The 11584-nt window shown below is 33.6% G+C and overlaps 1 protein-coding gene across 10 annotated transcripts in view; it reads left to right on the top strand.

Moving 5' to 3' along the window:
* The first annotated feature begins 2644 nt into the window (after positions 1-2644).
* The window catches only part of LOC110100995, a 43508-nt gene continuing 34568 nt past the window's right edge, over positions 2645-11584 (top strand). For all 10 annotated transcript variants that reach the window (XR_003700949.1, XR_003700951.1, XR_003700948.1 and 7 more), the window contains exons 1-4: positions 2645-3065; positions 3858-3928; positions 8074-8897; positions 9953-10076. Coding sequence is in view for 1 of the 10 variants with exons in the window: in XM_020828728.2 (XP_020684387.1) it covers positions 2771-3065; positions 3858-3928; positions 8074-8897; positions 9953-10076 (1314 nt within the window). In the remaining 9 variants the exon portion in view is untranslated. The remainder of the gene's footprint in view (positions 3066-3857; positions 3929-8073; positions 8898-9952; positions 10077-11584) is intronic.

Genomic DNA, 11584 nt, shown 5'->3' with positions numbered 1-11584 from the left:
GTTAAATTAATGTTAGGGATAATTTTGATGCTATTTAGATATCAGGGTGTTATATATATATATATAAAAGTAAATATAAATATTTTTAAAAATTTGCTTGTATTATTATATTAATATAAAAAAAGTATTTTTGAAGTAGATGTTACATTATATTTGTTCATATAAAAAAGAAAAAAATTAGTAGTCTGTTATTTTCCTTGGTTAAATTAATAAGCTTCTTTTTGGTGCTGAAGATTTGTTAAGAATGAATTATATGTGATTTAAAGGTTTTTTTTTTTTTTTATGAATTGATTTATTTTTTATACTGTTTTTATTATATTTATAAGAGAGTTGTTTTAAATTCACTTGAATATTAGTGTATTTATACTTTATTTGAATTTTTAAAAAAAATTATTTGGATTATAATTAATTTTGTATTTTATTAAAAATTTAACATATAATCTCGTCCTACAATTATTATATAAGGCTCTCATAAATTGCAACAAAACAGCTTTTGATTGACAAAGGTATATAATATTATGATTGACGAAGTTATAAGCACCAACAATTCTAATGCAAAATGCATCATTTATTATTTATTTTGGTGACATTTTAGAAGTACAAGATAAAATGAGATGCAGTGTAAAATAAATGAAATGTATTTTAAATTGTTTGGAGCTATTTGAAGAGTGTAAAATAAATGTATGTGATTATATTTTTATTTGATTTATTAAAGTTAAATGAATGAAGTATAAAACTCAAAGCTGCAGGCGATCAATGGCTTAGGAATTTAGCAATAGTAGATGCGGAGGTGGTTGATGGTGGAAGGGGTTGGTGGCTAGGGGCAAGTTGGGGGAGTGTTCGCGTCAATGGTAACAGATAATTTACAGTATAATTGAAAATCACTCAAATATAATGTTTTTCATATACATCAATATTGAACTTAAGGGCGAAGGTATATATCAAATACTTTTAAATTTTTGTTATGCATTACTTTACTTTAGATCAAACATCAATATTTTTAAAATTATGACGTGAGAGAAAAATTCATATTACAATTTAAATAGATATCAAAATTGAATTCACAAAAATAAGTCCACATGAAATATACAATTTTCATCATCATATCAATTAAACTTAATTCAAGTAAACATTTCTAAACCCTTTCAATTCAAATATATTTAAAAAAACAAAATAAAACAATGAAGCAAATTGCTTGCAAGAAAGATTGTAAACTTTCATTGATTTGGGACTAAAAGGAATATAATATAAAAGAAATAAAGTGTTAAAATAATAGTTTTGAATTGTTTGGATAAATATAAAGCAAATGTAAGTGAATGATTTTTTTTATTTGGTGGTGGTGGCTGGTGGCAGGCGGTATTAAATGAGGATGCTCAGGTGGATGAGTGGATTTACCCTTAGAGATAGGATACGAAATGAGCACATACGTTAAAAGGTTGTAGTAGCTCCAGTAGAAGATAAGATTAGAGAGAGTCGCCTTAGATGGTATGGTCACATAAAACAACTACCTTTCGATGACCCAATTAGGAAAGTAGAGGTATTAGATTTGACTTAGTTAAGAAAGGTAGAGGTAGACCTAAAAGACTTAGTTATAAAATATTAGGAATGACCTTTCTTTATTAGATTTAAATAATAATTTGACTTTTAATATGACACAATGGAGAAAAAGGATTTATGTAGCCAACCCCACGTAGTGGGATAAATGTTTGATGTTGTTGTTGTTGTTGGTGGTGGTGGCTAGTGACAGTGTTGGCGGGTGGTAGGTGGTGGCTGATGACAGGGCGACCAACAGTGATGCTGGTCAGCAGTGGGGTCGACAGGCGGTGATGGCAGGGCGGTGGTGGCCGGTGGTGAGCTGTGCTTAAATGTGCTTTGTTTTAGTGTAAACGGTTCTCGCTCAAAATTGAGCGAGTTTGATTTACCTTAAAAAATGAATTAAAATAATTTACACTACATTTACTTTATTTTGCTCCACTTTGTATTCCAACTCTATGCCAAAAATTTCAAAACCCTTGCATTTGACCGATCACCACTGTCTATAGTGCCACCATCGCCATCGGTCGCCATTGATCATCACCGCCACTGGCTTGATTTGAAGCAAATGAATGTAATGTAAAGTTTAAAGATAGTGGTGACCGGTGGATGGCGGTGGCTGGCGGCGGGTGGTGCGACGGGTAGAGGAGGTGGGGGCCGGCGGCGGCCCATGATAGCGGCAGGCAACAGTGGCTTAGGGGGGATGCAAGCAACAGTGGCTTGGGGGGGATGGTAGTGGTGTTGGTGATCAGAGGTAGGTGGCGGCAGTGGCCGACGACGGGTGGCAATGGCTGGCGAAAGTGGTCGAAGGCGGCCGACGGTGGTGGCCACTGGCGGTTGGCAGCAATCAAGCAAACTTACTTGGGGTGTAAACCATTCTCACTCAAAATTGGATGAGTTTGATTTAACCATTTTCATTTTGATTAGCTATAAATAAGTACCATATTAAATCATTAAAATCGTATCAAATTAAAAAATGTTGAAATATATAATTAAAATAACTTTCAAGTTTATAATTCAAAATGAAAAAAAAAAATCTAAATTTAAGAAAAAAAATTCAACTTACCCAACCTAATGGCAAATAATATAATTGGCTATGGTTTCATGATCGTATGAGAAAGAAGAGCAACAGTAAACCCTTTTTCTCCCTCCCCTCATCTCCCCTACCCTCCTCTCTGCGATTACCCGACAGTCAATCGAAGAAAGCGGCATCGGGCGTCCGCGTCATTCTCAGACGATGGCTATATTACTGGGCGATGACGGTAAGGGCTACGATCTTGCTCGGAGGCTGGAGAGCTGCGGCGCATGGCGTGCTTGGCTGGGCGACGCAGCCTATGCTGCTTTTTCTCACTCTCTCTCTTCTGCTGCGGCCTGGGATGCCTTCTTGACTCCTTCTCCTTCTGGAACACGTGCTCAGCTTCAGCTACAACTCCGTGCACGCGCTCTCCTGTTTGATAAAGCCTCTGCCTCGCTCTACCTCAGGCCGTCCACGGCCGTCGCGGGGACGCAGATCTCCAATCTCAATCCTTCCTGTAAGCAAAACCTAAGTTTTTTTCCTTTCGTTTCATCCTTTTTTATCTCTTTTTTATTTCACTGGGCTGAATCTAACAATTGAGATTGGTGTATAAAATTCTTTGACAAGGTTGGCATAGTGCTATTCTTTAAAACATCTGTACTACCAAGAGATCAATTCCCCTTTTGCAAATTCTAGGGTTTCCTTTTTTTCTCTTCATTATTTCACTTTGAACTAGCTACATATACAAACATAGTAATAATAAGAAGCAAACTGCACTGTGAAGAGCACCAATATTTATTTGATTTAGTCAATAATGATTTAAATCCATGCGGTAAGAATGCCAAAAAAAATCCACTATCAAATGATGAAGCAATACAAACTAAGAGGTCTAACAAATGATTCCAAATTCTATTCACAAAGCTAACAAGGAAATGAGAGAAGTCTTTATCCAAAATTTGAGGAACTTTCTCAAAAGAAATCTAATGGGAAGAGACCAAGAATTCCAATAATGATTTGAGGTTGGAGGTATGGAAACCTTGAGGTGGATTGGAATTGAATGGAGAGTATGAGCATAATGGCATTTGCGAGAGCTAAAATTTGTTAAAATGTAAACATCCCAATTTATCCTTGCTATATTATCATCTTTCCCTTTTGATTCAGTAATGCAAGCAAATGGGTTTGTTAGCGGGATAAAATCCCAATCCATGCACTCAGGCATCTTCCTTATTTTTTTATAGAGATGCTTTCTTTTTATTGCCAGAATATATTTTTTTCTTTTAACTATAATGAGTTGCCTTGTTATTTTCAGATTTTCAGGTTCATGAAGATGAGATTTATTACTCTTTGGAAGATGAACAACATGATGGATTTCAACCCCAAGTATGCTCCACTCTACCTTCTTAAATAAATAAATAAATAAAACCTAGATCTCTTTAGATAAATTTCTAGTTTTGATGGTTGATATATACTTAAGGCTTCTTCTGCCTTTATTCTTTAAGCTTTAAAGATGGCTGTGTTAAGAATTAATTTTTTACACATTCCGTTGTACTTGTATGCATTCTTTTCAATATCTACCAGGCATAATTTCAATTTAAGAATTTATTTGTTGGCCCAATCTTGCTTGATTCTTGATAACTTGATCTTTTGTAAAATTTGCTCTAGTAACTCATGTGCTTGTTTCTTCTGCACTGCATATTTTTTACCATAATAAAATTTCCTACTTAGAACCTTAAACAGTAAAACTCATTCATTCCTTTTTTAATCTGTTAACACTTTCCAATCCCCTCCAGTGATTTGGAAACAATTTAGCAATTGCTTCCAAATTATCTTTTTCCCTTTCTTTGTTGAATTAGTATGTTATCATGTTGGACTTTTTTCCATAACTACCTATACTTTCTTTTTCTTTGAGTCCCAAGAACATTCATGGATAATCCTTTCCCCTGTTGTCATAAATGAAAATTTCTTGAACTTGTCCGTTTCACCCATGTCTCACCTGTGGGAACTCATGTTTCACAGGTCTAGCCTTCCGGATTTTCAGCCCAATGCGTTGAATTGAAGGAATCAAGTGACAAATACATGAGTCATTTTTTATGCATAACATATATTATTATAAAGGGCACATTTAACTGTGATTACATTTTTGTTTTTTACTAAATGCTTGTCTCATGTCCCTTTAAAACATGCATTTTTAATTTATTCTCATGTGTCTTGTGCTATATGTAAAGTGTATTGTGTCTGGGTTATTGGAATCTCTAAAAAAATTATAAACTAATTTTCTAAGTGCATAAAAGCTTTTGTATTTTGCTTATAACTATGTACCCAATGCACTTGAAGTCCTAGGTCATGACCATGACTATGCTCATATTGAATTTGTGCTTCCAATTGAGCTTAATTTTTTTATGCTTATTAAAGCATAGCTCGAACTTAGGCCTCTTTAGGTAATACTTGTCAACTGCTTTAATTTTCAATAAACTTCTCATCATATTGATTTGCATCTCTATATTGCACGTGTCACCTCCATAGTTTCATGACCAAGAGAATCACATCAGAGTTTTTTTGTCCATTTCTGTCAGAGCAAGGACTGTATTTTTTTGTCCTTATCTGCTTGCGACCATGTACCAAATTTTACTCTAAAGGGCGTTATTACCAATACAACATGATTAAATGAAGCTATTATTTCAAAGTCGGTTTAATACAGTTATCAAGCTTTAAGCTTGTACAAGTCATTAGAATCTGATTTGATTTAGTTCAGTTTATATGAATATGATTCAAGCTAGCTTTATTTAAGAAATGAATGTAATTATGTATGTATTTGTATTTATGATTGCATGGTTGTATTTCAGTACATATATAAATGTACTCACTATAAAGGCAGGCATAATTTTCCATCACTAATGTTTTTTAATTTATGTAAACATTAAATTCTTCATAATTTCCCTAAAATTAATTAAACAATTTTTAATAATTTATTTTATTAGAAAGACCATTGATAGTGTAAGTGTAGCTTTTAGAATTGAATGTAAATAGCACTAATGCTCTTGACAAATATTTTTTCTTTATGACCCTATTAGGAGAGTAGATGTATTGGATTTGAGTATTTGACCTATTGTAAGAAAGGTAGAGGTAGACCTAAAAAGACTTGGCTAGAAAATATTAGAAATGAACTTTTTTTATTAAATTATAATGAAAAATGGACTCTTAACAGAACACAATGGAGAAAAAAGATGGATGTAGCATATCCCACATAGTGGGATAAAAGGCTTGATGTTGTTGTTGTTGATTAGAATGTTCATAAGTTAGTTGATACATCGGTGGTGATATTAATCCAAATTTCTCAAAAGTGTTGGGTGCCCTCTAAGTGAATTCCCAAAGCGTCAGGCGCCACCTTTGGCATTCACATGAGTAAAGTGAGACTAAAATATGAACATCTATGTTAGGTTAAAATTTAATTTTGATTATGAATACTACATTTGAAGTGTATAAAATAATAGTTATCATTTAACAAAATATAATTTTTGAAGTTTCATTGCATTCTAATTAAATTTTTTTTGTAAATAGGTTTTCTCAAACCGGAAGGTTTATACCTTTTTTTAGCTTGTATATCCTAGGAATAATTCAATCAATTATCCATTCTATCTTTATTTGCATTCATTATAGCATCTTTATCACTATTTTTTAATCCTTCTCTCTTTCTATCTACTTGGGTTCATACTTTTCATCCTTAAGATTTTCTACTTCAGAAATTGAAGTAGTTGTTTCACCGACATTTGTTCTTTTTTTTAAATGCATATCATGTTTATCTTATTCTTGATGCTCATTTTATATCACCCAACGAAATTGCCATAATCAAAACCAACTCATATGTACTGTCTGAACTATTAGTGCCAATCTCACCAATCATGTGAAAGCGCTTGACTATCTATTTGATGGCTTAATGGAAAGGCACTTATTGCAACATGTTTAGTAGTGGCTACTGCAAAGTTGTGTGAGCCATTGTGGCCTGGTCGGCACTTAGGGTTGTACCTGTCTCACCTTTAACATTGTGTTAGCCTAACATTTATATTTACTTATACCTGAAAGATAATAGTTTAAAATTAGTCCTATATGTCTTGGTAATATTAACATATGTGTGACGATATATGACTTATATACATTCAATATATGCACAATATTTTCTTTTATTTTATTCTCTTGTTGTTTTTCTTTTTAATGGCAAATAGAACAATGTGCTTACTTATGTTTTATTTATAAATCATATTGTCTGTTTTTGATGATATGTTGGTTAAAGTTTCTATAAAAAGTTTATCTTAAGGCAGGATCAATAATTTATAAATTTAGAGTTAGTTTCACTTCTCTTTTTTCTGTTTGTTGTGTGTCCAGAAAAAAAAAATAATGAAGCAATAAGCACCACTACTTCTCTTTTTAGGAGATTCTGAACTCATTTTGAAAATGCTTGAATCTAAGGTAGTATATATCCCACTCCTGACCATCTTGGCCTTTTTGCTTGAAATACCCAAAATGTAAATTATCGTAATAAGCAAATCCTTGATAACCTTGGAACTCTATTTTTCAAAATCATATCTATATTCAGTTCAGCATCCTGAATTTCTTTGGGTGAGAGTTGATATTCTGGTGCAAACTCAACATCAGCTATTGCTTCATACTTGTTTGTTGACAGCTTGTTATGTTTCTTGCTTTTGTTGTATGTTTCTTTTATACACATGTAGAAACTTTGAGCTTTACTTGAGATAAGTTCGAGTTTCTTTGGAGTTACGTTAAGCTCATTAGAGTTGAGCTTGAAATTTAATCAAATTTTAACTTTAGTTGGGCTTAGCCTAGTGTTCAGCTCGTTGACAACCTTACCTAGAGTTTTCCTTCTACTCATTTATCTCTCTCTCTCTCTCTCTATATATATATATATATGCATATGTATATTAGTATTATTATATTTTAACTAGTGCTATATTTATCATTTATATTATTCTAAATTTTTTTTTTTCTTATTTTTCATTCCCAAGCGTTTTCTTTTTCCTTTTTTTTAACTAACTTTTCGTACATTATTAATGGCCAGTGGCCATTGGATCTTGCTAATTCTCTCCTAAATGAGCCAAACTGTATGGTGGATAAACAAAACAGTCACTTGCATGCGAACTTTCTATCATCTTCGGTTTTCTTACCAAATGCTTTTATTTACTAATCAAAATTTCTCCTTGGTCTTGTTGTTTTTCATGTTTGTTCTATGATTTTTAGATCCATTATATTAGTCTTGATGCTAATCTGCTTATATTTCTGCTATAAAGGATGCATAAGAGGTTGCTTTTCGCTTTGTTGTTGCTGTATTTTTTCTTTACATTTGTTGAGTAAAGTTATAGACTTTTATTGCATTCAATGCCCTATGTGACTTGATCAAAATATAGATGTTTTGAGAAAAGTGTAAGTCGACTGGTTTGACTTTTACCGCAATCTAACAAACATTATTCTCCTAAAGTGATTGCTTACATATAGTTAATCTTGTTTGGTGACAGACTCCTTCGAGGCCAGTGTACAGCCCTCACAGAGCAAGTCAACATTCTTTTGAACGAGCATCTAGTGTTGGATCCAGATACAATGATCCTGAACATGTAAATACCTCTAAATATGAAGATTTGCCTAATAAATGCTATAACCAATATGTTGAAAGATACAGAATAAAGCATCAGAAGTTGCCACATGGTGACAAAGAGTCACACAATAGAACATCTGAGGGAATGTCTGTATACTTCAAACTTCGTGATTTACATAAGAGAAAGAGGCAAATTTTTAAGGACAATCCTTTAGCTACTTTGGACACTGGATCTTCCTTGCATTTGAAAGGTATTTCAGAGGGGAATAACGCAAGTGAAGACGATATTTCATTCTTTCCTGAGATCATGTTTCCAGCTAATTGTGTGCCTGAAAGTGCTCTCCCAGTGGTAATCACAGAAAAGAAAGAAAAGGTTGAAGTTTACGGGGTACTTGATAATTTACCCACACTTACAAGCCCAAGTCCAGCGATGATGGAAAGATTTGGCATAAGGCCAGAGTATGTTAAGATGGGAAACAAATATAGGGGAAAGGATGGATCTGGAGGGGATAGAAGATCTCTTAGTCAGGAACAAGCATCCCAAATAGCTCACAAGGCAGCAGCTCGTTTGCTAATAAGCGTAGGGTTTGAAGGTGGAACTGAAATTTCAATGAAAGTCTTCTCTGAATTTTTTAGTAGCCATATCAGTAAATTAGGACGCAACTTAAAGCTTCTAACTGATAGCTACAAAAAGCAAGTTTCATCAATAGAACTTCTCAAAATGTTTCTGCAAATCTCAGGTCATGGGTGAGTTACTTGAAATTAAAAGTGTTTTGTCCGTGAGATTTTATTTTTAAATTTATTTCTTGAAAATTGGATGCATTTAAACACTTATCATTCTATGATTTTTAAATCTCAGTTCAACACTTTGCATGCATTTAAACCAGCATTTTCTACATTGTCATTTCATGTGAATTACCTTGGGCTTATATTAATGTGACATAAGTACACATAGTTTGTCTCCTCCAGTAAAATATTTTTCAAACATGAGATTGAATTGTGTAAAGTTTTGACTGCTTAAACATGCCAAAAAATAATTAAATCTTGCTTTCCAAATCCATTTGTTTAGTCCTCGTTAGTTCAGGATCCATATTATACTGTGCTATTGTTTAATCACGCTTCACACAAGAAAGACTTGCATATACTGTAGGCCTTCCTTCATAGTGGACATGCATATTCAATAGATCCATCTGAGATTTTTTTGGCGCTGAAATAGTTGTGAAGGGAGATATTGTATTAGGTGCTTTCATTGAGGTATTTGTTAGAAATCTCATTTTCTTAGTTAGCATAGAAAATAAAACTAGAAATCAAACAAACAGAGAATTTGCTAAGTGAAAATATTTCCACTTAAATGTCTTCTTGTCTGAATAAAGCCAAATGTCCAGGTCGCTTCTGTGATACATGTGTTGATGATTCTGAACTATGATGCTATCTCTATCCAGACAAGCCTTAATAGCATGATTAGTAAAAGTGATGCAAACATTCTAGCCTCTATTTTTCTTGTTTTTCCAATGCATTCATCTGGAACTTAGCTGTAAATTCGAGAGCTTAGGAACTTCCCTAGCTTTGTAGGTTTTTATTTTTTTATTTTTTTTTTAATTTTTATTTTTGGTTTTGGTTTTACCTAGCTTTGTGGGTTAACCATTCTCTGCTCATGCTTTGAACCTATGTGCAGATTCCTATTTGCTTGTTATCTCACTGGTTCTTTTATCTCGCATTTAATCTAAGTTGTCACAATTTCATTACATGAAGCTAATATAAAATGTTCATTGACTAAGGCATTCTCTTCTTTCCCTCCGCAGAAATCTTGGGGCCTTGACAGAAATTACTAAGAATGGTAACAAGGCTGGCTTCACTCAACAGACACAGCAAACTGTTCGTCAACTCCAGACACCTCAACAAAACCCTCTCCTACAAGCTCAACAAGCAAGTATTTTCACTTTAATGTTTTTAGCTCTTTATGATGTTTGCTTGCTGCTTTTTGAAATTTAGTTGGCATTTGTTCCATTCGGTTAACAATTTGCATGTTTTCTTGTAATACAATATGTCAAATACTTGCTGTTTAAGAACTTCATTTAACTTAGGGTGCCCCTTTATAGAATTTAAGTTTGCTTTACTCCATATTGGTGGTGATGATTGATAGCTAACCTCTTGGGAGACTGTGGTGCTTATATTGCTTGAAATGCAAATAGAAAAAGAATACTTCAAATGGATGTTGATGAATAGTGAGGAAGAAAGAGTTAGAGAGGATACATAGATAGTGGTTTTCTAGGAAAAATGCACTAGCAACTCAATCAAATATTATCTTTTTGAAGGCAAAACTTGGGTAGTGTAGCACCTAATTTTCCACACTCTCACCAAGAAAATAGACATTATCGGCAGGAAGCAACCAAACTCTAAAGAAGTTTCCGGCTGACCAAAGAATCCAATTTCCATCGGTTAAGTTAACATGGGCCATTTATATTCTCCAGCTCTGATCGGAATGTTCACTGGCATTCAGACAAAAACCAACTACCAACACTGTAAATTTCAACTATATCATCACATTCCCCTAAATAAGGATATCCGACTTGCATTGTCCTTGAAATCTATAAGTTGCTTGGCTACCATGATAAGATTCGAATGATCCTACGTTACCTTAAGTCACTCTTATCACGTTTGTGTCGGTCATCACTTGATATGTGGTGGCCAGTCATACGGAGGCAACTACGTGCCCAAAGCCTATGATTATGTCCTAACATCTTGGTTCACAATATTTATAGTTCAATCCATTCAGAGTCAGTTCGTAGCCTCCACCTGGAACACTCTTGTTGCTAGTAGAGATGATTCCATAACCATCAGCTTTCTGGTCCACCACATTCCAAGTGGCTGATTGAAGTAACTATTTTTTACCTAGACGTTGCTAGCAGAAGAGACTTTTATGACTTGAGCTTTTGAACATTTATAAAATCTTTGAGATTATGAACTTAGTTAAAGGACAGTAAGAGGGCGAGATTAAGTGCTTGTCATTTCTTCTCCTTCCTCTATAGTTAGACATTTTCACTCCCATATAATGGAAGCAAGCTTTCACGGCCGAAGTACCGAACTACTTAAATATAATCTCCCTTTGTTATAGTTTTATATTTGTTCTCTTTTACTAATATTTTTATTGTAGTAAACTCTCCTCAGTGAATGAAACCAACTTAAAAAGATCCAGTATGGAACTCCATTGAAGCGACAAGAATTTCTTTGTATATTGCAACTCGTTCATAGGTAGTATGTAATTTCTTAGGGCCTTCTTGTGTGTATGAGAGAAGTTGGAAGTAGTTTTTCCTGAGCTAGATTGTTTTGCTTAATCAAATTACTTATAATTTTTTATAAGAGTTTATTTAGATTTAGGGTTATACTTCCTATGAGTGCAAGCCCTTATAACTAATTGCCTCTCTTGATTTTGG

The sequence above is a fragment of the Dendrobium catenatum genome, unplaced genomic scaffold, assembly GCF_001605985.2.
Source record: "Dendrobium catenatum unplaced genomic scaffold, ASM160598v2 fragScaff_scaffold_627, whole genome shotgun sequence".
Classification (NCBI taxonomy): Eukaryota; Viridiplantae; Streptophyta; class Magnoliopsida; order Asparagales; family Orchidaceae; genus Dendrobium; species Dendrobium catenatum.
The sequence above is the reverse complement of the archived record's forward strand: the minus strand, read 5'-3'. Positions and strand labels throughout refer to the sequence as shown.